This window comes from Equus quagga, chromosome 2 (genome assembly GCF_021613505.1).
Source record: "Equus quagga isolate Etosha38 chromosome 2, UCLA_HA_Equagga_1.0, whole genome shotgun sequence".
NCBI lineage: Eukaryota > Metazoa > Chordata > Mammalia > Perissodactyla > Equidae > Equus > Equus quagga.
Genome location: NC_060268.1, coordinates 61,455,195 through 61,479,121, shown reverse-complemented (window position 1 = coordinate 61,479,121; position 23,927 = coordinate 61,455,195). Strand labels below are relative to the sequence as shown.

The following is a 23,927-nucleotide window of genomic DNA, read 5'->3' as shown; positions in this document are numbered from 1 at the left end:
TACACTGTCCCCTCTGACATGTTTGTGCAGTGGTTCTCAAAGTGCAGTTCTCCGGACCAGCAGCATCCCCATCACCAGGGGACTTGTTAGAAATGCATGTTCACAGGCCCCTTCCCAGAAGCCCTGAGTCAGAAACTGCGGTTGGGGCTCAGCCTGTTAACAGGCCCCCTGGGATTCGGATGCAAGCTCAAGTTTGAGAGCCACTGCCTTAATGCAAAGGAGCCACTCGTGTCAGGATGTGGGGTGCACGGGGGAGAGCCTAGGGCAGCTCTAAGCATCCCTTTCTTTCCCATCTATACGTGGGACCAACCTGCATCGCCCCCGTTCTGTTCACTCATTTGTTCATTCACTGATTTAACACATTTGTGAAGCCCTGTCACAGGGCTGCGACTGTGCCAAGAGGCTTCTGAGGGAGAAAGACTGACACATAATCGGATTCAATGCCAGTGAGAAGTTGTAGTAACAGGTCCAGACAGGTTGTGGGGATGGGGCACTGCCTGGCTTCCTGGAGGCCGAGGTGTTGGGTGACTGGTGCCTGGCATTGAGGATGACCCGCAGATTAGTGAAACATGCAGGCATCTGGGCTGGCAAATGCCGAGCCCAGGGCCCCTCTCCACAAGGCACAGTCTTCAGCCACGGACCCCACTGGGAATCTCCATCCGCCCAGGGCAGCTGCTCTATTCCCAACCAATCCTGAGGGCCAACAGGGCTGCTGCCCTCCCGACTTAGGGAAGGGGAAGTTCTCTCTCAGTGGTCCTGGCCCAGAGATGGATGCTCCTCCACCCTCACCCCTGTCCTCATATCCTCGCCACACAGGACACCGCTGACTACGTGAAGCCAGTGACCTTCTCAGTCGAGTATTCCCTGGAGGACCCCGACCACGGCCCCATGCTGGACGACGGCTGGCCCACTACCCTCAGAGTCTCGGTACCTCCCAGTGCACAACTCCGGCCCATGCCCCGCCCCCCCGCCCCCCACCCCAGCCCGGACCCAGAGTGTGACAGGTACCAAGGAGTTCTGCCCCCAGCACGCCTTCCCACCTCCTGCCTGGCAAACCCACACGGGGCTCCTTCGCTCCTCCCTTGTGACCTGTGCTGAACAGTTTCTCCAGGGTAAGGCCCAGGCCTTCTGTTCAAGCTTCCCCGTAGCCCCAGCATGGGGTGAGCACTGAGTGGGCCCTGGAGAATCACAGGACCAGAAGGACCCTTAGCTCTCCATCGCCCGCCTCCCTCATTTACAGATGAGGGCACTGGAGGCTGGAGAGAGTGACTCAACCACTCACAGCCTGGTCTGCGGTTTGTTGAATGACTGACTAACAGACAGTCCTCCCAGCCCACTCCTAAGTGTTCCAAAAATAAGTAATTTTGGCCTCAGCCTTGGCTCTGGCCCTACCCCTCAACTATATTTTCTAATCTCTGACTGTAGGGACATCAGAGTTTTCTGGTGTCTAATATTCAGGTGCTCCTGTACCTGCAGCTCCACCTAAAGTGCGCTCAAAGGTAACGTGAGGCAGTTATCAGTTCTACCTGAGCTGTGCTAGGAGAGCAGGCAAAGTGTGTCAAATGAAATATCTAATAACTGAACCCTGAGCATTTAGGAAATAACTTTAAAATATACCACAATGCCCTTAAGACCATGACCTGTGAGGTCCAGTCTCTGAGAATTATATAGAATCCAGCCTGCAAATAATTTCAAAATTATTCACATTCTTACTTGTATCTCCCCAACATAAAAGGGCTGTATAGTCAACAGCAAGGCTTCTGAAAGTCCCCTGTCTGCTCTCATGCACCTCCAGCATCCCCCGGCCCAGACCTCCCACACTCCACCGCCCCACCCTCCACCTTCACACCTCCCCTCTCCTCCTGATCATGCAACACAGATGCCTAGGAGAGGCTGTCTTAAAATGCAGGTCAAGAGACAGCTGCACACCCACCGGGCAATGGGCAAGCTGAGGGGCGGGCTGGATTGAAACGTGTCTGATATCAGAGCACATGGATCTGAGCGAGGGCTAGGGAGCTCACCTTCGGGAAAAGTTAATGAATCTAAGACATACATGGCCTCTGTGACACCCGCTTCCCCTCACCTGGGTTTGGGCTGTGTTCCTGGTACGGACAGCTGTGTCCCTCAGCTCTAGACTTGAATATACCCAACTGCCTGCTGAGCATTTCGCCCTGGATGGGCCACAGATGCTTCAAACTCAAGGTGCCCCAAAACGGAACTCCTCCACTCAACCCCTCCATGGATGAGTAAACGGCGTGGCTGTCCTTCCAGACACTGAAAAGGAAACTCTGCCAGCATTCTGGGCCCTTTTTCTCCCTTAACCCTGACGAACTCCAGGTCCTATGGGTCCCACCTCTCAGGTCCCTGACCTGTTTTCTCCTCTCCACACCCACTACCACACTGACACCATCATCATCACTTACATGGACATTGCAGCAGCCTTCTTAATGGTCTCCCTGCCTCTGGTCTTGACCCTTCCAGTCTATCCACTCACAGCAGCTTTCAATATACGAGTCTGGCAGGACATTTCCCTGCCAAAAGTAGACGATGATTCCTATCAGTTGCAAGGCATGACCCCAAGGCCCTGTAAGAACTAGCCCCTGCCCATCCCTCCATCTCCTCCACCGCTTACTACAGCAACACTAAACTACCTGTCATTTCCCAAACTCACCACACTGCTTCATGCCTCAGGACCTTTGCACAAGCTTGTCCTTCCTCCCTGGCTTCCCACTCCTCATGGTCCATCTAGCTAACTTGGTCATCCTTCAGAACTCTCACCTACTGTCACTTTCCTGAAGCCTTCTCTGACCATCTACAGGCCAAAATAACTGTTACCTCCCTTCTGCCTCTTCTATTCCTCATACAGATTTCTTTTTTTTTTTTTTCACGTTTCACATTGCAATTATTTATTCACATGCCAGTCTTCCCCATGAGCTGGGAGCAGAAGCTGTGTCTTCCTCATCCCACATCCCCAGTACCAACCACCTTGCCCACTCCCACAGTCAATGATCAGTAAGTGTTGGCTGGAACCGCTCTGCTGGGTGAGTGCGGTGTTCTGTGCTATCAGCTCAGTTAAGAACTGAACGGGACCCAGGAAGAGTTGAGTTTTGAGCCATGTTTTAAAGAAAGGAGTAACTATGTGAAAGAAGAGGACAAGCAGTGTGGCGTCTGTGAAGAGGGCAAAGAGAAAACCCGTGTCTAGTGCAGTAGAGAGCAGAACTGGTGTGCTGGGGCGTGAGGGGTGGCCCGCAGCAAGGAGGGTGCTGGAGGCTGTGTGTCCCTATCCAGCCGCCCACCGCTGGCTCTTCCTGGTCCAGGTGCCCTTCTGGAATGGCTGCAATGAGGACGAGCACTGTGTCCCCGACCTCCTGCTGGATGCCCGCAGTGACCTGCCCACAGCCATGTGAGTCAGCTCCTCCGCGCCCCAACTATGAGACCTTTCCCTTCCCTGCTGGTGCATCTGGGGCCCCAGGGCCTGGATGATTTTCTGCACATCCTTCACGCAGACAGCGTGGGTGCAGCACTGCACGTGGAGGCAGGGTCTAGCCCAAGCTCTGCCTCCAGCTCCTGTGTGAACTCAGACAAGTCCCTTCCCCGTCCTGGGCCTCAGTTACCTCCTCCGTAAAATGAATAGTGTAATCCTCAAGCTCCTCAAACTTTGTTTAGAGAAGAGAATCTTTTCTTTAGCACCCAGACTACAAAACAGATAAAAGGTGGAGACCAGAGATGCAGAATTCTGGGTGCTCATCCCCCAACCTCTAGACTAGGTGATCTCTAGGGTCCATCGACTGAGTGCTTGGGCTCGATGCTAAGGAGACTAGCAGAGGATGAGCAGTGTGTCCCCAATCCCCTGGAAGAAACAAACTAGGATGCAAAGAAAAATAATGAGCAATATCCTATTTTAAATTTATGTAATATATTTTCAAGTAATTTATGCTCAACTTTTATCCAACCATGAGATGATTTAGATAGAAGACATATGTACCATGACACATGCAATAAATAGAAGTAGCACATTCAAACCTTATAGAAGGATGAAGAAGAAAATATTCTAAGCTAATAATCAGGATTGTCTCTACATTTAGCTCTGAGCTTCCTGGCAGCCAAAGCCAAAAGGGAAACATGCTGAATAGAGAGGTGATCCATGAGTCATGAGGTCTACGCTGCATTCCCATTCCATCTGAGTAATCCCTGGTGGTCTCTTTCCCACAGGGAGTACTGTCAGAGGGTGTTGAGGAAGCCCGCCCAGGACTGCTCCGCATACACACTGTCCTTCGACACCACGGTTTTCATCATAGAGAACACGCGCCGACGGGTGGCGGTGGAGGCCACACTGGAGAACAAGGGCGAGAATGCCTATAGCACAGTCCTAAATATTTCACAGTCAGCAAACCTGCAGTTTGCCAGCTTGATCCAGAAGGTAAGACCTCGACCCTGCCAGTCCTGCCTGAGGTGAAGGGCAGAGGCAGGAAAGGGGGGGTCCAGGCAGGGGGCCTGCATATCAGAATCACCTGGGAGCTTAAAGATACCTATGTCCACACTTCTCTGGAGAGTCTAATAGGTCTGGGGCAGGGCTGGATCTGTGTGCTTTTCAAGCTGCCCAGGTGATGTCAGTGGGCAGCCAGGGCTGACAACCACGGGGGAGGGGAGTCTGAGCCCTTCAGAATGTGGGGAGGAATGTCCGTCAGCCTGTGTCCTTGGCCCTATATAGGGGCATGCTCACGTGCGCACACACCCCCCGCCACGTGCATGCACACCAGCACATACACACCCTCTGCCTACAGTTCATCCTCCAGGCTTTCTCGAAAGGGTCCTTCTAACAAGAATCAGGACAGGTTACTCCCACTTTCAAACTTCCAATCATTGCTAGCTGCTTTCACAACAAATTCCCAGCTCCTTAGTGTGGCATTCAAGGCCTTCCAGCTTCCCCACCCTCCACCTGCCCCTTCTCCCACCCCCACCCTCATTCCTACCAGCTGCCGCTGTTCCCCAGCACAGCTGCTCCTCCACACCGAGGCCCTGCCCACCACAGTCCCCTGCCTGGTTCTCCCTCCCTCCGCTGTTCTTTCTTGGTGACCACTTACAGTGTCCGGGCACTGTGCTCAGCTCTTGCATGCATTATCCCTCACAACGACCCTGCGAGGTGGTGGTGGTACTGGGGATGGTGGTGGTGATATCCCCATTTTACAGAGAAGGGAACTGAGGCACAGAGAGGGGCTGTGTGGAGCATAGAGCTGGTAAGTGGCAGAGCGGGATTCTGCCCAGCAGCTGGCTCCTGAGCCTGCACTTCCTGACAGAGCATCGTCCTCTTGTCATGCTCTCTTGGATACCCTCTTGAAGCCCCAACAGGCCACACAGGGCCCGGCAGCCCCACACAGCCCTCTGGCACAGCCCTGTGCATGCTCCGAGGAAGTCCGCAGAGTCTGAGGGCTGCCCTGTGGCACTGAACTCCGGGGGGCAAGTGCTGTCTTAGCCAAGTCTGTCCCGGGCTCGGGCCAGGGCTGGGCACATACAAGTCCCTCAAGACATGTTTATTGAATAAACCCAGGACATCGCTGTCCTGTGTGGTGCTGGGGGGGTCCCAGGTCCCCTCAGACACAGACTCCGTCCTCACACATCTGAGTGTCAATGTGGAGCCCAGGGTGCAGGCCGGGACAGATGTCGGCCCTTCTGTCCTCACCTCCACCGCAGAACCACCCCCAGCACCCGCTGCCCCAGTGCAGAACGGGCCCTCCCCAGCCATAGGCGCGCACACACACACACACACACACACACGAGCACTTCCCTTAGCCAGGCGGGGAAGCTGACTGGAGGGAGGCCACCCCAGGAAAGTCAGGGGAGACCTGGTCTCTGTGTCCTCCCTCCCTCCCCCTCCGGGGGCTCTCAGTGTCCTCAAACAGACCTCAAGGTGCCGCCTGAATGAAGGCCTGTGCGTGGCCACACTTAGTCCCTCTGGCAGGCCCGGGGCTGGGCCCCAACACCGCTCCTGCTCCATGGCCCGGAGGGAAGATGAGGGGCCCATGTGATGGTCTTTCAAAGTCCTCTCCTGCTGATAGATTTTCTGTCTGGATTCGGGGTATTTAGGGAAACTGAGCCCCAAACCTGCCTCCACCTCTTCCCGCTTCCCTGGCCCAGCCCTTACAATCCTGTGCCTGTTCATAACCCTAGCGGGGAGGAATCACGGAGTTTTGTTTCTGTGGCACAGAAGGGCTTTGGGAGCTGAGCGGAGGCAAAGAGAAGTGGGGAGCACCTTCTGTACAGTGCCGGGTCCACACATGGCAGGTAGCGTGTAGGCCTAGCCTGCAGCCCGGCTCCTTCACAGACGCCACCCATGCATTCAAGCCCGGGAGCTGCTCACAGCTGCAGTCAGCGCTCCCGACCCGTCTCCCCCGCCCTACCATCCGGCCAAGGGGAGCTCTAGTGGAGGACACATCCTCCCAGCGACAGACAAACGTGTCAGTCTGACCACACACAGGCAAAACCATACAAACCTACAGATACAGCCGAGGAAAGGCACATGCTCTGTATACATGCCACTGGGTGCATGCACACACGTGCACCGACATGCAGGCCCACACGCACAGAGTCTACACAGACGTGCCTTTACATCCACATGCAAATTCATACCAGAGATACACACAGGCATGTGCCCAGGCGGTGCCCAAGGCAGATACAAATAATCATTATAATGATTTGTTGTTAGTGCCATTGATTCTATTCCGACTCCTAGCGACCCCGTGTACAGCAGAGCAGAGCCCTGCCCAGTCTTTCTGCGCTGTATCAGAGAGTGCTCCGCTGCTATTCACAGGGTTTTCAGGGCCAGTTTTTTCAGAAGCAGGTGGCCAGGTCCTTCTTCCTAGTCTGTCTTAGTCTGGAAGCTCCACTGAAACCTGTCCACCATGGGCCACCCTGCTGGCATGTGAAATACAGGTGGCATAGCTTTCAGCAACATAACACCACGCAGCCACCACAGTGTGACAGCTGACAGACAGGCAGTGTGGTCCTCTGGCCTGGAAACAAACCCAGGCAGCGATGGCGAGGGCGCCAAGTCTTAACCACTGGACCCCCACGGCTGGCTGTCATAATGATAGCTGCCATATTGCATGATGACACTATTCTGGGCCTTGAACCAGGCACTGCGTTTACATGCACTGTATCATTTAGTCCTCATAACATACGAGGCAGGTACTATCGTCCCCATTTAACAGAGGAGCAAAGTGAGACCCATGCAAATGAGTTCAGGGCCAACCAGCGTCAGCCAGAGCACCGTGTGAGAGTCCCTTCCTGCTGGACCTGAGCTGAGGGGACACCTGTGCTAGCCCAGCAGGGCCCCAGCTCAGACAGGCTAGGGAAGCCTGGTGGCATTTCCCCCTAGACGCTGCCACCTCTTTCTGAATAGCCACCAGCCAGAGAGTGACCTGCTGTTGAGAGCCCTGAACCAAACAGTGGTGGGAGGGCTTGAAAGGGGCGGAGCCATGGAAAAAGAAAAGAGAGAAAGCGCTGCGGGGAAAGCCTGTGGCAGCAGAGGCTCCGGGGGAGCTCCTGGGAGGCACAGACACAGCCCCGCCCTGGGGGAGGTGGAATAGAGTCTCAGAAAGACCCCCATGGCCCCGCCAGGAGGTCAGCCCACAACCTGCCCACCATTATTCTGGGTTACAAAGTCATGCAAGACCCTGAAGCCTCATTTCATGGCTCAAAAGGATCCTTTCCAATCCCTCTGGCAGAAGACGTGCCTCAATCAAAGGGCCAGAGGGAGGCAGGACAGCCAGACTGCAGAGCCTTCAGAGCCCAGCCTGGCCGCTCTCCAGCGGGCTGAGCTCCTCACTGCAGCCTCTGGGCCTCAGTGTCGCACCTGTAAGCGGGATGATAAGTCTGCGTCCGGGCGCGATACAGGGGGAATGACAAAGCACACACATGAGCACCTGCCACTTTCCAACGAGGCCACGATGAGTGCGTCCACAGGCTACACTATGCCCACCACGCTTCCGCCCCAGAACCAAGCCACACCCCAGCCTCCAGGGCCCCGTGTCCCAGACCCACTGGCCTGGGCTGCAGCTTCCACCCGGGCTTGGGGGGAAGCGGTCCTAGGCCTGGTCTCAGGCCCCTCCTGACTGCTGTCTGTGGCATCCCCACCCGCCCCCAGGACGACTCGGACGGCAGCATCGAGTGCGTGAATGAGGAGAGGAGACTCCACAAGAAAGTCTGCAATGTCAGCTACCCCTTCTTCCGGGCCAAGGCCAAGGTTGAGGCTGGGGGCTGTTCCGGGGTGGGACCAGGGAGGGTACTGGGAGGCACCAGGGAGGCAAGAGAAATGGAAGTAAGCAGAGGGGATGACTGGGAAGGACAGAGAGACCTGACAGCGGCTTTTAAGAATATTAGATTTTTCTCCCATGAATGACATTCAAATGACCTAATGAGCCAGCCCGCCCAAGAGAGGCCCCTTCACCTCTGGGGGGTCCTGTCACTCCCCCCACCCCTTTCCCATCACCTCTTGGCCAATCCCACTGTCATTTATCCTAACAAGTTTTTAAATGTCTGAGCTCTGCCATCATGCCGTGCATGGGGAGAGATGGGGAGAAAAACAAACATTTCTTGGGCACTGCCATGTGCTTGGAAGTGCACATGAAGGGAGTGTGGTGTGTGTGATGGGAGAAGCTAATTAGCGGGGAAAGGAAGGTAGACCCCACATTGTGGGGCGTGTGCCCATCACCCTGGGGCAGTGGGCAGCCACTGGAGGTTCTGGAGCAAGAGAAGACCTGACTGAGGCCAAGCTGCTTGTAAAGTGGGAATCAGATAGAGGGGAGTTTGAGGCGGAAGCCAGCTGGGGAGCAGGGTCTGCAAGGCTGGGGAAGGGGAGGAGCCGGGGGCAGGGGATTATGGCTCCTTGTCAAAGACCCTCCTCAGCAGGATACAGGTCAAGACTGTTGTTTTCAGGGTGAGGCACTGACAAACCCAGGAGCTCTAGAGTGAAGACCCAGGGAGCAGCACGAGCTTGCCCACCCCACCCCGGCCACTCCCTGGGAGAATGGGGCCCTGAGGCCTCCTTGGGGAACTCCATGAGGGCCAGACCTGGGAAGAGCCCAGGGGTCTGAGCAAAGCCCCAGTAACACCCCGAGGTCTGGCAGAAGCTGCGAGAAGGGTCAGATGTCACAGGGCCACAGTCAGGGGACCCAGGCCCCACTCCCGGGCAAAGGCCCAGGGAAGTTTCAGGACCCATCAGAGTGGCGGGAGGGCCGCTGGACAAGGAAGGCTCAGACAGCCCCACCCCCACATGCAAGAACAAGGGGTGGATGAGGTGGTCTTCTGGCCCCCACATCCTGTGGGGCACGGTGATGGCCATCTCCCTTCCTGCCATCGTCTCCCACCCCGAAAACCCTGCAGAAAGAGTCTGAAGTTGGACTTGCTGTCCTCTTCTAGTTGCCTTAGTTAAAAACAAAAAGGAAGAGGCAGGAGGAGCGCTGGCCGCACAGCCAAGAAACCCCACCAGGGGAGCTGTTGTCTTTGGCTGCGTCCCCCGAGGCAGCCCCCACTCAGCTCACGTTACTCCGGCACCTGGTCCTCCCTTCCTCCAGCCCACTCCCAGCCAGCAGGGCCACCGAGCGAACGAGCAGGCAGGGGCAGGAGGCTGGGCCAGGGCTGGTTGGGGCAACGCCCAGACATGCAGTTCGCCACCACCCCTGCTGCAGTGACCTCTTCCTTGCAGGTGGCCTTCCGTCTAGATTTCGAGTTCAGCAAATCCATCTTCCTGCACCACCTGGAGATCCAGCTCACAGCCGGCAGGTCAGGGCCTCGTCCCCCCCCCCCCGGGCTGGATGCTCCTGGGCCTGTTCTGCTGCTAGCAGCTGCCCCTCCCTCACTGAGTCCCCCACCATGCCCTGTCCCTCACTGCCCTGACCAACCCCGCAGCGTGGGCAGCCTGCTGCCAACTGTGCTGCCTCAGCGTCCATTCTTGGGCGGCCTGGATGTAAATAATACCCCTAACTTTATACGGCATTTTATATAGCAGTTACTTAGAAACCCTGCAGTTAGAAATCACTGTACATACTATATCTCAGTCAGTCCTCACAGCAGCCCCTTAAGAAGGCAAAGCAGGGGTCCAGCCCAGTGATGTAGTGGTTAAGTTCATGCATTCCGCTCTGGCGGCCTAGGGTTCATGGGTTCAGATCCCGGGCATGGACCTACACACCACTCATCAAGCCATGCTATGGTGGCATCCTACATATAAAGTGGAGGAACATTGGCACAGATGTTAGCTCAGGGCCAATCTTCCTCACCAAAAAAGAAAAGGCAAAGCAGGGGTTATTTCTCACCCCACCTCCCAAGTTACAGGTAAGAAAAACAAGGCTCAGAGTTGAGTGAGTTTCCCAACAACACACAGCCTTACTCTATGTGGGTCTGTCTGTGTGTCTCCCAGGCCCCCCTGAGGTGGCTCACTATCTGTTGACACCGTGAATCACCGTGTGTCAGCAGTGAACACATTGGAGGCAGGGAGGATTCTGGCTGCTCTGGAGCCTTAGAAACCCTCCTGAGAACTCCACACTGAGAAGGAAATACTGCAAGCAAACCCAACACCGACATTCCAGCCCACACACACACACGCACACACACGCATGCACACACACACATGTGCATGCAAGCCAGCGGTCATGGGAGCACTAGGGATCCACAGCCCAGCACAGCTCACCTCCCGGCTGTAGGTACACAAGCTGTGCACTCTGGGCGACCTCTCCCTCCACGTGAGAGCAGGATCATAGGATGTGTCAGGGCCTCAGGCCACCCTCACGCAGCTCCCTGCCCTCAGAACACAGCCCGTTCTCACGGGAAGATGAGTGCCCTTGCAGAGTAGTGCCATGCACCCCTAGGCTGTTTGTGGGTGTTTGTGAATTAGACACGTACAGGAGGGGGACACTGGGCTCCCTTTTCTAACTAAACACCTATCCTGGTGTCAGGCTTCCAAAGGAAATAAAACTTACTGTAGGTAACGAGCAGAAATCATATGTTTTTATGTCCAAAATTATTCGCCCTGGTTGTTCACTGTGCTCAGATGTAAAGGGCAGTGTATTTGACGAAACTTTCTGCAAAGTCTCTGAGTTTCGCTCTCTGGCCTTTCCAAGGCAGCAAAGCGCCCTCAGCGCCACCCCGGCCAGCCCCGGGGGCGGATGGAGGACAGACAAGCCACGCTGCTGTGGAGCCCTCCTTGTCCACCTCCCAAGGCAGAGCAGCCAGCCTTTACCCTTCGCACCCACAGCCCGGGATTTCCCAGTCCACAGACAGGAGGCTCAGTGAGGAGGGCACTGTCCTCCCAACTGCCATTCGGTCTTTCCCTGCCCCACACCAGCCCAGATGTGCTGTGCCTAGAAGGCGACAGGAAAGCTACTGTCACCAGTCCCCCGCCTCCCGGCCCCTCCCCTCCTAGGAGATGCCTCCGGTTCCCTCCCAGGCTGGCCCGGTGCTCGCTCCTCAGCCCTAGAAGAGCCAGGCTGCTCCTTCCCAGTCTGACTCGGGTCCCTCCTGCTGCAGTGAGCCTGCCCGTGAGCTGGCTGACCTGGGTAGAGGGAGGGCCGCTCCTGCCTGACCGCACCGCCTGGCTCTCCTTGCAGTGACAGTGACGAGGAGGAGAGCACCAAGGAGGACAACACGGCACTCCTGCGCTTCCACCTCAAGTACGAGGCTGACATCCTCTTCACCAGGTAGGCAGGGGCCCTGGGACCCCCAGGGAGGCGAGGCACCGGGGAGGGAGGCCTAAGATGGGGCACCTCTGGGGCCCTCAGAGGGTCGGAGGTCCCAGGGGCCAGGCCCAGGGCTGAGGGACCATGAGATGGAGCCAAGTGTGTCCCTGAGGGGTAAGAGAGTGCAACCCTCTCATCCACAGAGGGGAGGCGGTGTCAGAATAGAGGAAGGAGGAGACAGCCCTGGCCCCCAGGGATCTCCCAGCTGGGGTGGAGGGGGAGGGCTGGGGCAGGGGGCCGCATCCAGCCAGGTGCGGGCATGGGGACTGGGGGCATGGTCTGTAGAGAATTTTAAAATGGTAATAAAAGCTACTACGAGGCCATCTGCTTTTCATTCCCACCCTGGACCAGCAATTCTGAACAGTGCAGTGAGAAAATGCTCCTCCCACAGGGCACACTGCTCCCACCATGCACCCCCTTGGTGTGCCCCGGGCCCCGGGCTCTCCTCTGAGAGCTCCCAGGGGGAGCTCACCCCTAGCCACTGCTAGAGGCTGGAACGTGCACAAAGAGGCCACGCCCTGGGCAGAGAGGCCAGGGCAGGGGGCAAATAACTGGCTCTTCTGACTCATGCCCATCCCCAACACGAGGCAGACACAGACGACCCATCTCAGCCATTGATTTCTGCTGAGCCTCAGAATCCTTCCCAACACAGCACTTCCAATGGACACAGAGGTCTAGGGGGAGGCAGGCACATGCCCACACCCCTGTCGTTCATTCACCCTCCAGCCAGCACTGACTGAGCTCACGGCGGCCCTGTCCTCTGTCCCTGCAGGAGCAGCAGCCTGAGCCACTACGAGGTCAAGCCCAATAGCTCGCTGGAGAGATATGATGGCATTGGGCCTCCCTTCTCCTGTGTTTTCAAGGTAAGGCTGGAGGGAGCCGGGCGGAGAGTGGAGGACCGGAGATGAGGATCCCCTATCTCGGGGGAGAGGAATTTGGACTCATTGCTAGTGCCTGGGGCTCAGCCTCAACCCTGCCATCCACTCACTGTGTGACTTTAGGCAAGCCACATCCCTTCTCTGGGCCTCTCAGGCCTCATCTGGAAAATTACAGGGCTGGCCTGGGAGGATGTATCAGTGAAGACTAGGTGTGGCTGAATATAATTTTTAAAATATAAAAAAAAGTGGTATAAACACACCAGGGTTTATTCTCTCCCATATAAGAAGGCAGGAGTTGGTGGCTTCACAGTCATCCAGGACTGGGTCTCCTTCTATTTGTCTGTCCCTCCATCCTCAGCGCGCCATTATCAGCCTCTCGAGTTCACCTCATAGTCCAAAATGGCTGCAGCTGCAGCCATCATGTTCTCATTCCGGGCAGCAAGAAGAAGGAAGAGGGGACGAGCATGCCGCTTCCCATTAAGGAAGATCTGCTTGGCAGTGCTGGCACTTACGTCACCTCTCGTTGTCCAGCACGCTGTGATCCAGCTGTGAGGGAGGGTGGGCACTGCGGCTTTCTGTCTTGGTTCCTGCCACTAAAGAAGGAGGGAGAAGGAGAACTGGGAGGCGCGTTGGCAGTCTCTGCCACAGCGGGCCCTGCGATCTCGCCCACCTCTGAAGCACTGTGTGAGAGCTGGGGCAAGTGACAGCTGGGAACTGCAGTCAGACACATTGACACCTGGATGGCTGTCCCAGAATGGTTTAGCAACCTGCCCAAGGCCACACAGCTCACACGTGGCGGCAGCCCTGGGTTATATTCCTGGCCTTTCTGAATTCAAAGCCCTGCTCGTAATCACTGCTGCTCTGACACCGAATGTGTCACAGCCGGAATGTGAACTATCACATACTACTTATATCCTTCATTAATTAATGATCCTCTCATAATAAATTAATTGGTGCCATCTCCATCCCCGGCCTCTGCCCAGGGTGGCCACCAGCACCAGGCTACAAAGTTCCCACAGCCAAGAGAGGCTGGAAACGGAAGTGACCCTTGCTCTCCAGCCTCACGCCACCACTGACTTGTCCTCAGCCTGTGGGAGCCCGCCCCGCTTCAGCGCCATCGCGCATGTCCATCCGCGCAGCCCCCAGGCCGGGCTTTGGCAGAGCTGTAGAGCTTCTACAGAGAAAACGCCAGGGGGCTTGAAGGGGCCTGTTTCCCAGGCCCAGCTGCGGGGATCGCGGCCCCCGGGGGCTGGCTGGTCCCTGTGGACCTCGTCCTCCACCCCAGCTGCTGCTGTGTGCCCTGACGCCTCCCCTCTCCGGGCACAGATCCAGAACTTGGGCTTGTTCCCCATCCACGGGGTGATGATGAAGATTACCGTTCCCATCGCCACCAGGGGCGGCAACCGCCTGCTGATGCTGGGGGACTTCCTCACTGACCAGGTACCGAGGCCTTGGGTGCTGGCTTAGGGGAGGGGACCAGAAAGAGTGTCCCCAAGTCCTCAGACCTCAGTGCCTTCTCCCAGGACCAGGGCCAGCTGGGCCTCCTCTGGGAAGAGGTGAAAAGAACATCCCTAGGGTGCTGAGTCTGCCAACGCTGGTTGTGAGGCTGGTCGTGTGTGTCCCTCATGTAGGTGAACACGTCCTGTAACATCCAGGGGAACAGCACAGAGTACCGGCGAGCCCCGACAGACGAAGACTTGAGTCGTGCCCCACAGCTGGTGAGTGGCCCACACGCCAAGAGCCGTGGGGGAGGGGGAAGAGGAGTGCCGGCTGAGCCCCGGGGCCCTTTCTCTCCTTATCCAATAGCTTGTCACTAAGAGCTCGCTGAGCACCTGCGTGTGCCCAGCCTCAAACCAAGAAGAAGCAGAATGAGGAAAAGATACTTCTTGCCTTTAGTGAGCTCACCATCTCGCAGGCGACACAAGAGTGAGTGCCGAAGAAGCCAGAGAACAAGCTGGGATCCATGTCAAAAGAGTGACAGCAGGAGCAGACAACCTGGGGCATAAAAGGACAGGGACAGTGGACTTGCCCTTGAGCCTAGAAGGGCCACAGATAAGCAGAGGGAAGGGGAAGGAGCTGGACGGCGCAGCACCATGGGGACCCTGAACACACAGGGCTTGTCCTGGAGATACTGACCACATCCCCAAGACACCTGCCCGTCTCCGGGTTTATGTTCTCCAGGTGCCCCTGTGCCCAGATACCAACTTCTGAGCATGTTTCCACGATCCCTTACCCAGACGAAACTTTTAGCTGTTTTAGTCTTATTTCCCCAAACCAGGGCCTCGCACCAAGCATGCTTTGAGTGCAGTGCACTCTACTGAGGACTCGGGTGGGGAAGACGTGGCTGCAAGAGAGGGACACAAATAACTGTCACCTAATACATTCTAATTCTTTGCCTGCTGCTTTGTTTGGGGTTTCTATTAAGATGGTATCATGTGAAATAATAATAGCTTTAGCTTTACCATTCAGTCCTTATAAGTTGTTTTTCTCCTCTCACTGCTCCGGCTAGGACCCCCACGTAATGGGAAATAGAAGTGATGACAGTCTGGTCTTGATGATTTGAAAGGAACTGTTTTTAATTTTTCATTCTTAAATATGATACTTGCCAAAAGTTTTTTATAAACACCCTTTATTCAGATTCAGGAAGTTCCCTGGGAGTTTTTAATCATAAACAGAAGTTGAATTCCCTAAAATGCTTTTTCTGCATCTGTTGCAATAATCATAACTTTTTCCTATAATCTGTTTGTGTGGTGATGACATTTATAGGTTCCCTAATGCTGAACCAGAGTTCTGTTCCTGGAATATACCCAATTATGCACAACTTCAAATGGAGCCTCAGAAATGCCATCCTTACTTTGTCCTCCCGCCATCCCCTGGCAGCCCCAGCCCCTGTACCCCACAGCCCCTCCCCTCCTCGTCCCCTGTCCTCTGCCCCTGCTCCCCTAGGAGCAAACCCCACTTGGCCAAGCAGTGCCCCGAGCCCTCTCTCTGGCGGCCCAGGGCTCTGCTCACACTCTCAGGTCATGGCTAGGCTAGCTGCCTCCCCTGCTCCCCCAGAGCCCGGCTGCTCAGCCCCAGACCCACCTTCTCTTTCAGAATCACAGCAACTCTGACGTAGTCTCCATCAACTGCGACGTGAGGCTGGCCCCCAACCAGGAAATCAATTTCCGTCTGCTGGGGAACCTGTGGTTGAGGTCCCTAAAGGCAGTAAGTAAAGCACCTGGGCGAGACTGGAAGGAAGAAGTGGGAGGAGGGGGTGCCGGGAGCCTCCCACCTGGGGAGGGCCAGCTTCGATGAGGCCTCTGCTTCTACAGCTCAAGTACAGGTTGATGAGGATTGCAGTCAATGCCGGCTTGCAGAGGCAGTTCCACAGTCCTTTCATCTTCCGCGAGGAGGACCCCAGTCGCCAGGTGAGCCCCGGGGCCCTGCAGACGTGGGCTGGGCCAGGCCGGCTCAGGAAGGGGTTGCCCTTGCCCTGAGTTCCCTGCACCCTCTGCCCGTGTCTGCTCCTGCAGCGGAGCAATGGGCAGAGCTGCCAGAGGTTAGGGCAGCAGCAGAGCGGGACAAAGCAAGACACATAGGCCATAAGGGGCAAAAGCAGGGAGAAGGCTGGAAGAAGATATTCACCCCCGGCCTCGGGACACCCGGCTCTGCACCACAGCAGCCCAGTGGAGGCAGAGAAAGGCGGGGAGCCTGTGTATTTTGCACTAGAGGAAACTGAAACTGGAGCCCAGGCCAGCTTGCCTCAGGGTGGCCCGTGGGCAGCTGGCAGCCTAGAAGGACCATCCCACCCCCTCCTTCCCATCCATTCGCACCTCAAATCTAATGATATGCACGTGACGTGTGCTCTAGAAGTCTGGCGTGAACTGAATCTGTGAAGACCAATGGTATGAGATGTCTTAGTCCTGGGACTCTTTCTGAACTGGGTAAAACCAGACTGTTGCAGGCCAGACAGGATTGAATCAGGGTCCAGGAGAGGGGTGAGGCTCTGTGGACTGCTCTCCTGGGAATAGAGAACTTGAGTCTTGAAGAAAAGCCCAGTCCTCTTTCCACAGGCAGAGGGGCATGGGCCACTGCTGCCCTCCACTGGCCACATCCCTGAACCGCAGCGGGGCTCCAGGGGGTTTTCCAGTGTCAGAGGCGGGGTTAAGCCCCAGCCCCACCCAGGAGGCGCTGGAGAGCAAAATAGGCATGGTCAGGAAGCCAGACCTTAATAAAACACACCAATGCCCATCACCAGCAGGGTCGGGGTATGCAGGCAGAGGGGTAGCAGGTACGGAGCCCAGAAGCAGCACTGGGGGACCCACCTAAGGAGCAGTTTTATTTGCTCATTCATTCAGCCTTTGTCAAGTGCTCCTCCTATGACTCAGGCCCTCCAGGGGTACAGAGATGAATCAGGCAGACCAGGGGACGAGGACAATAAAGCATGGGTGCAATCTGGGGGTGAGCACAGGGGTTGGTCAGAGTGAGGGATGTCAGTCCACCTGAACTGAATATTAAGAGAGATGCTGGAATTTTCCAGGCAACCAAGGGAGAAGAGGCGTGGTACAGGCGCCCCCCCGCCCCCAACACAAATTACCCCTCTCTCCACACTAGGTTGTGTGTTTTAAGTGAATTCTCTTTCTCCTCCCACTCCCACCTCTCCCCAAACAGTCCCTCTTAGACTCTCTGGATGCCTCACTTCTCTTTTAGAATCCAGCTACCCAAAGGTAGGCCCTGCCAGCTTGGCTCTGCGCTCGGTGTCAGAGTGGGAAGGCCAAGCAAGGTCCCAGCCTTCAGGGAGGAAAGAGAACATATAAGGGACCTGCCACTTTTTGAGCCCTAATTTTGTACCGGGCACTGTAACAGACCCTGCATGGGCTATCTTGCTGCCTGCTCACAGTACTGTGAGGGATGTGGAAACTGAGGCTGTGTGAGAGAAGGCAGAAGGGGCAGAGTGACTTGCCTCAAGTTGAGCAGTGAGTCGGTGGCCAAGCCAGGGCTCCACCCTGCTGTTGCAGGGGCTCATTCAGTCATTCAGCATGCAGACTGAGCTCCTCCTCTGTCCCAGGACTGCTCCAGGCCCTGAGGACAGAGCAGTGGACACGACAGATAGAGCCCCTGCTCTCCTAGAGCTGACATTCTAGGCAGGATGACAGCAATAAACATAAAAATACACAATGTCAAGAGTTGATAAGTTCTGCCCAGAAAAACACAGGTGCATAAGGATGGCGACTGCTGTTTTATACCGGGAGATCGGAAAAGCCTCCCCAGTAAAGCCATGCTCAGATGGAGAGCATGCGGACTATTGTTTTTCTAATGTAACAAGACCCTGCTTAATGAAATCAAAGTTGGTGGTACAGGCGAGGGCTGTGGGGGCTCAAAGGAAGGGGGTGCTAGGGCTGCAGTGGGGGGCGGGGTGCTGGTGAGCAGTGATCGCACCTCTCGCCTGACTAGGGACTCACTCTGTCCCCCTCGAAGCCTCTCATCCATCCCAGGGGGACAGCAGAGCAGGAGGGCTGGCCCCATTTTACAGTTGGGGAAACCGAGTTCCATACAGGGGTGTCACATGGGGTCTGTGGGAAAGCCTTGCAGGCAGAGGGAAGAGCAATGCCAAGGGCGTGGATTTGGTGTGTTGGAGGCCAGGTGGCTGAAGCGCTGGACTAGGCAGCAAGGGAGAGAGCAGGAGATGAGGTCAGTGTGGTCCGCAGGGCCAGAGTGTAGGGCCTTGCAGGCCGGGGCAAGGACTCTCTTCTTCACACCAAGTGAGATGTGAAGACACGGGGGCTCTGAGCAGCTGCCTTCTGCTGTCTGCCATGCAGAGAACAGACTGCTGGGGGCGAGGCAGAAGCAGGGAGCAGTTAGGCGACTATCGCAATCTCCAGACGGTGCTGGAGTGCGCGTGGGTGTGCAAGTAAGTCAGTGACAAATACAAGGTTTCTGACCCGAACAACAGCAAGAAAGGACGATGCTGCCCTTTGCTTTGATGGGAGAGACACTGAAGGAACAGGTCTGACGGTGAGTAGTGGGATCAAGAGTTTGTTCCGGTACCTGGTAAAGACGGCAGGCGGGCCAAGCAGACGGTCGGATACGAGTCTGGAGTTCAGTGGAGAGTTCAGGCAGAAGGAAGATACACGGAGTGGTCAGCACGTGGGTGGTTAAAGCCCTAGACAGCGTGGGTTCACCCAGGGCTGCAAGGGGCTTTCACGGCCCCGGAGGCTTTTCCCTCAGGGCCCCTTCCTCCATCAAAAAATTTTAATTATTATTTTATGACTATGTTCATATAAAGACAAATAGGATCCAGACAAGATTATATTTGTTTTTTTCTTCTAATTTTAAAAGAAATTAGGACATTTTCATGGGCCCCTAAAAGCGCTATGGGCCCTGGGTGCTGTGCCCACTGTGCCTACTGGGTTGGCGGCCCTGAGCTCACCAGGGAGTGAACTGCAGATAACGAAGAGGTCCAAGGACGGAACCAGGGGACACACCAACGTTTAGAAGTTTGGGAGATGGTGAGGAGGCAGCAAAGACAAGAAAGAGGAGCCCACGTGGTAGGAGGAGGATCCAGGGAGAGCAGACCAGAGCGGCCTGAGGCCAAAGGCAGAAAGTGTCTCAAAGAGGAGGTGGGACCTTCTGGGTCACTTAACTCTGGTGTCCACTGTGCCGAACCTGGAGCTCTGAGACCCCTGTGGGCTGGCTGCCACCCATCCCTGCAGCATCTCCCAGAGGGAGGGCAGGCAGCTCTCCCATTAAGTTCCAGCTCTATACTGCCCTCCAGCCCTGCCCCCCCCCCCCCCCCCAGAACAGCAGTGCTGTTGACCTCGCCCCACCTCTCCCCCTGCAGATCACGTTTGAGATCTCCAAGCAAGAAGACTCGCAGATCCCCATCTGGATCATTGTCGGCAGCACACTGGGGGGCCTCCTGCTGCTGGCCCTGCTGGTCCTGGCGCTATGGAAGGTGAGGGCACCCTGGGATGGGGGTGGGGGGGACATCCTGGATTGTTGCCCAAGCCTGGGGCTCCAGCCTCTAGACTCTATGGCCAGTCCCCACATTCTCCTCCCCATGGGAGAGGGTACCCACCCAGCCTCTTCCCCAGAACCTGCCTGCTGCCCTCACCACGGCAGGCAGATTGGCTAGGGCCACCAGAGGGCACTCAACCTATGGCTCCAACCCTCTTGTGAGTCCCTTTGAGAACCTGAGGAAAGCTAGGGTTCCTCTTATCAGAAAAAAAGTACAGACAACCACAAAATTTCTCCAGCAAAGTCAGTCTGTTAACAAACCCCCTAGAGCCCTTCTCTGTCTCAGCCTCCTCCTGTTACAGATACAGTGAGGGAGGCCCAGAGAGGAATGTTGACTGGGGCAGGGTCACACAGCATGACTTCCTGTCTCCTGCCCCGGGGCTCCATCCACCCCATTCCAGGGTCCCCTCACCAACTCAAATGGCCACTGTGAGGCCCACAGGGTAGTTGGGAGATGGGGTGGGCAGTTCTCAGCAGGAGCTGGGGTATTCCCGGAAGCCTTCGGCAGGAAAGAGCCTGAGGAGGCTTAGTGGAGGACAAGCAGGGAGGGAGACAGGACTTGTCCACCCCACCCACCCCTGAGGCTTCTGCCTTTGCCTCCCCACAGCTCGGCTTTTTTAAAAGTGCCAAGCGTAGGAGGGAGCCCAGCCTGGACTCCACCCCCAAAGTGCTGGAGTGAGGCTCCTGAGGAGGCTGCGAGTCGATGGGGGCCAAGACACCCATCCAGGTGGTGTACAGGCCCAGGCCGGTGGCCCCACCGAGCTGGGGCGGAGAGGACGCCAGCTCGCTTTGCACTTGACCTCATCTCCTGAGAGAGGAACCTGCTCCCTCTGGAACTCACGCCAGTTTTAAGAGGGACTGCCCTACCGGAGACCAAGACACCTCCAATACAGATCCCTAGGGACTTAAAGGGACGCCCCCTTCCCTCCCCAAGGCACAACCCACAGCCTCCCCCAGGCTCTATGGGGGCATTAGCTGCCCCACCACTAAGGTGCTAGGAATTCCTAATCATTCCCATCCACAGAAGAAATCTAGAGAGGAGACTGCAAACTGCAAACCCACTCTGCACACTCCAGGCCTCTAGATCCAAAAGGACCCAACGGGACAGCAGATCGAATTCCGCACTGTCCTTCCACCCCCTCACTGCCAATGGCTCCCGAGTCATGCCCTCCTTCCCCAGAACAGAAGATAGGTCCCCGGAGCTTCCCATGAATGAGCCCAAGCCCAACGGCTTAGTAGTGACAGCTGCTGGCCAGGGATGAAGAGAGACTCTGGGACCTGGGACCTGGAGACTATGACTGACGAGCAACGGGGACCCAGGATACGGGGCACCCTCCCGGAGATGGAAGCCGATGGACTCTCCACCCCCTTGCGTTCCCACGGACCGGCACTCACACTCCCCAGGCCCTGCCCTTCCCCTCGGCTGCCGCCCCTCCGGCACTTCTGTTCTTAGGTACCTCGCGGAGGCCTGTGGATGACGCAATCCCTGGGGCTGCGCATTCCCTCCTCATCTTCCCGCTCAGCCGGCCTGCCCAACGCGCTGGCCTGGCTGCAGGCGGGGCAGCAGGGGTAGGGGTGGGGAGCCTTCCCTCCCTGCGTCCCCCACCTCCCTACACACACACAGCCTCCGCCCACCCGCGCACAGAAGGGCTCCGCCGGCACTGCTGAGGGGTCCTCTCTGGAACGCACTGAATAAAGCCGGTGCAGGAACCCCCAAGCCTGTGCAACCTAGGTGGCAAACATCTGATCCCCCGGCCTATGGGACAAGTGGTACCACAATGACGGAGGCCCGAGGACAAGAGGCACACCTGGTGCCCAGCCGAGTAATTTATGCCTTAACCTTGTTTTGAGGTAGAAATGAAAGGGGAACACATCAAAGGCATCTGTCCCCCTGTTACATAGAACGACCTTTACTGTCGTAAATATTTTTAAGAAGTTTTTTTTAAATACAGTGTTTAAAAACAACCAAGGCGCCGACATCCCATTCTGTGGGGACAGCATTCCTAACGAGCACTCTTTCCCTAAAGGAGAGGAGGTGGATGTCAGGCTCTCTGCATCCTTCCTAGCATCTCTAAAGGGTGGGAAGGGACTTGTCCACCATCTTCTCCCTACAACATCCCCTCCAAGTGGCCGCCTGGCCTTGGATGGATGTCCCCAGTGAGGCAGCACTCCCTCCCTCCCAACGCCACTCATTCCCTCTTTGGCCAGTTTGGATGGTTGAAACCCACATGTCACTGTAGCTTCTACCCCTTAGTTCCAGGTCCTTCCTCTCAGGCCTCCCAGACTTCTCCAGGCGAGCATTTCAGTGCTGATCTTCCCACAGCCTGACTGCAAGTTTCTTCACTTTGACACACAGGCTGCTCTTAAACTAGATTGTCTCCACTCTATTTTTGTGCCACTGGAATCCCAGGAAGCCAGAAGCAGAACCTTAGAAATTATTTGATCTTGTTGCCCTATAGATGAGGACACTCAGAATCAAAGAAGTTAAGAGATAGCCCTAGGTTCCACAGCAAAATCAAGACTAATCCCAGGGCTGCTCTCTCTCAAGCCAGACCTTCCTCCTAGCCCAGGCTCAGAAGAGCTTAGTGAAAGAGCAGAAGAATTGATACAAAGTAACTCTTTACAGGAATATTTTTGCTCAAATGGTGAAACCAAATCAGAAGGAAACGTGTGAAAATCCTACTTCGAGCCATTGCCTTCATGAACGGAGTAAGCCGGCTGATGGAGAACCACGGAGCCCACACTCAAAAGTGCGCCGTTTGGCTTCACACCGAGTCCTCTGTCGAATGCCATCAACCCTGAGAGAATGCCTCTATGTGAGATCTTACTTTTAGAGATTGGCATTCACATTTTTTAAAACTGACATGTGCAACCACACTGCAGGCCAAACAAAATGTGTCTGCAGGTCAGATGCAGCACAGAGGTCGCCAAATTGCACCTCTGGACTCAGAGGCAGCCTTTACCCCGGCACTCCACAGCCCCTCCGTGCCCTCCCCCAGCCCTGTACCAAGAACAACTAACTGGTCAAAAGGTGGGGGAGATGGGAGTCTTGTATCCTCGAGGCCTTCAGCCCTTGCATTGTGTCTCTCTTTCTCTTACCAATCCTCTCTTACTGAATTTATTTGCTCTGGGGTGTAACTGTCCGAGACTGGCCTTAAGAGTGCCTGGTGGGGCAAGCAGAGAAGATGCATTCTATAGAGGGTAAAGCCTCATGCTAGAGCAATGTTTGCCAGGCCTGGCTGCACACTAGAATCACCTGGGAGCTTTAAAAGACACCTATGCAAGGGCCCCACCTCAGGGATTCAGATTTAATTGGTTGGAAGGGGGCTAGGACATCCTTTTTGTTTCGGAGTTCCCCTGGTGACTGTAATGTGACAGTTGAGGTCAACAGGGAGGTGAATGGATATAGGCCAGAAAACCAACAAGGGGTGAACATGCATAGGGAGCTTCTGTGAGGAGTAATGGAAGTGTGCTGTTGTTCAAGTTCACTCAGCTCCAGCCTGGAGTCTGGAAGACTCTGTCCTTCCAGCGAGTATCCAGAGTAAGATTTGCTGCAGGAGATCTCACCCAGCTTCACCCTCCAAGGGGGCTCTTGGAGGAGTTGGGCACCTTGCTGTTGTCTAGGAAGGGAGATGAGCAGCAGTCTCTGAAACAGTTTTGTCATTTAATGGCAAGCAGCCCAAAATGCAACCTCATATCAACATTAAAACTCACATTGTGGTTTACAAATGGATGTTATTAAAAATGTTCTCTCTGAGAGTTAAGAACAATTATTTATGATGGAGCTAAGGACTGAACTCAAGAATGTTAATATGAAGTGTAATCAACTTAAAAATGGTTCGGTTTTTTAAAAGCATTATTGGCCCATCCTAGACACTGCTCTAAATGTGCTGCTTTGACTTCCAGTTGGTCCCATGATGCTTAAGCAAGTCTGCAGCCAACAGGTGCACAAGGTCTGACTCTTGTAACCAAATTACCAACAGAAGGTGGTTTTAGAATTTGGTCCATGGATTGTCAATGTCTCTTAAGTTCTAGGCTCACTGTCTAGTAGAGGAGAAAGATCTCCAACGACGAGTTGTGAAATGAGATGTGCAAGATGTCCTGCGTGGATTCTAACATGGTGAGACCCCATATGGGATGGGGCCAGGCCCTCAGAGAAGATACCAAAGCCAAAGGGCAGACATGGGGTAGATTCGAGAGACCTCAGGCCCTTGTGTACAGGATTCTGCGGGAAGTGGACATCAATTATGGTGTCCCTCAGTTCCAGACAGCTGAGAGCTGGAAAGGAGAAATCCATGCAAGAGTGCCACTTCTTTCTGGC

General features: G+C 55.6%; 1 protein-coding gene across 2 annotated transcripts in view; it reads left to right on the top strand.

The window, feature by feature from the left end:
* The window catches only part of ITGA11 (integrin subunit alpha 11), a 117,930-nt gene extending 94,224 nt beyond the window's left edge, over positions 1-23,706 (top strand). The window contains exons 18-30 of one of the 2 annotated variants that reach the window (XM_046655291.1): positions 817-927; positions 3,318-3,403; positions 4,213-4,420; positions 8,144-8,242; positions 9,704-9,780; positions 11,601-11,690; positions 12,502-12,592; positions 13,934-14,047; positions 14,239-14,325; positions 15,704-15,814; positions 15,922-16,017; positions 19,431-19,544; positions 22,233-23,706. In XM_046655291.1, coding sequence (XP_046511247.1) covers positions 817-927; positions 3,318-3,403; positions 4,213-4,420; positions 8,144-8,242; positions 9,704-9,780; positions 11,601-11,690; positions 12,502-12,592; positions 13,934-14,047; positions 14,239-14,325; positions 15,704-15,814; positions 15,922-16,017; positions 19,431-19,544; positions 22,233-22,280 — 1,332 coding nt within the window. In that variant the 3' untranslated portion in view covers positions 22,281-23,706. Of the gene's footprint in view, positions 1-816; positions 928-3,317; positions 3,404-4,212; positions 4,421-8,143; positions 8,243-9,703; positions 9,781-11,600; positions 11,691-12,501; positions 12,593-13,933; positions 14,048-14,238; positions 14,326-15,703; positions 15,815-15,921; positions 16,018-19,430; positions 19,545-20,213 lie in introns of both variants that reach the window. The other variant, XM_046655290.1, reaches the window with a different exon arrangement.
* Positions 23,707-23,927: the final 221 nt, after the last annotated feature.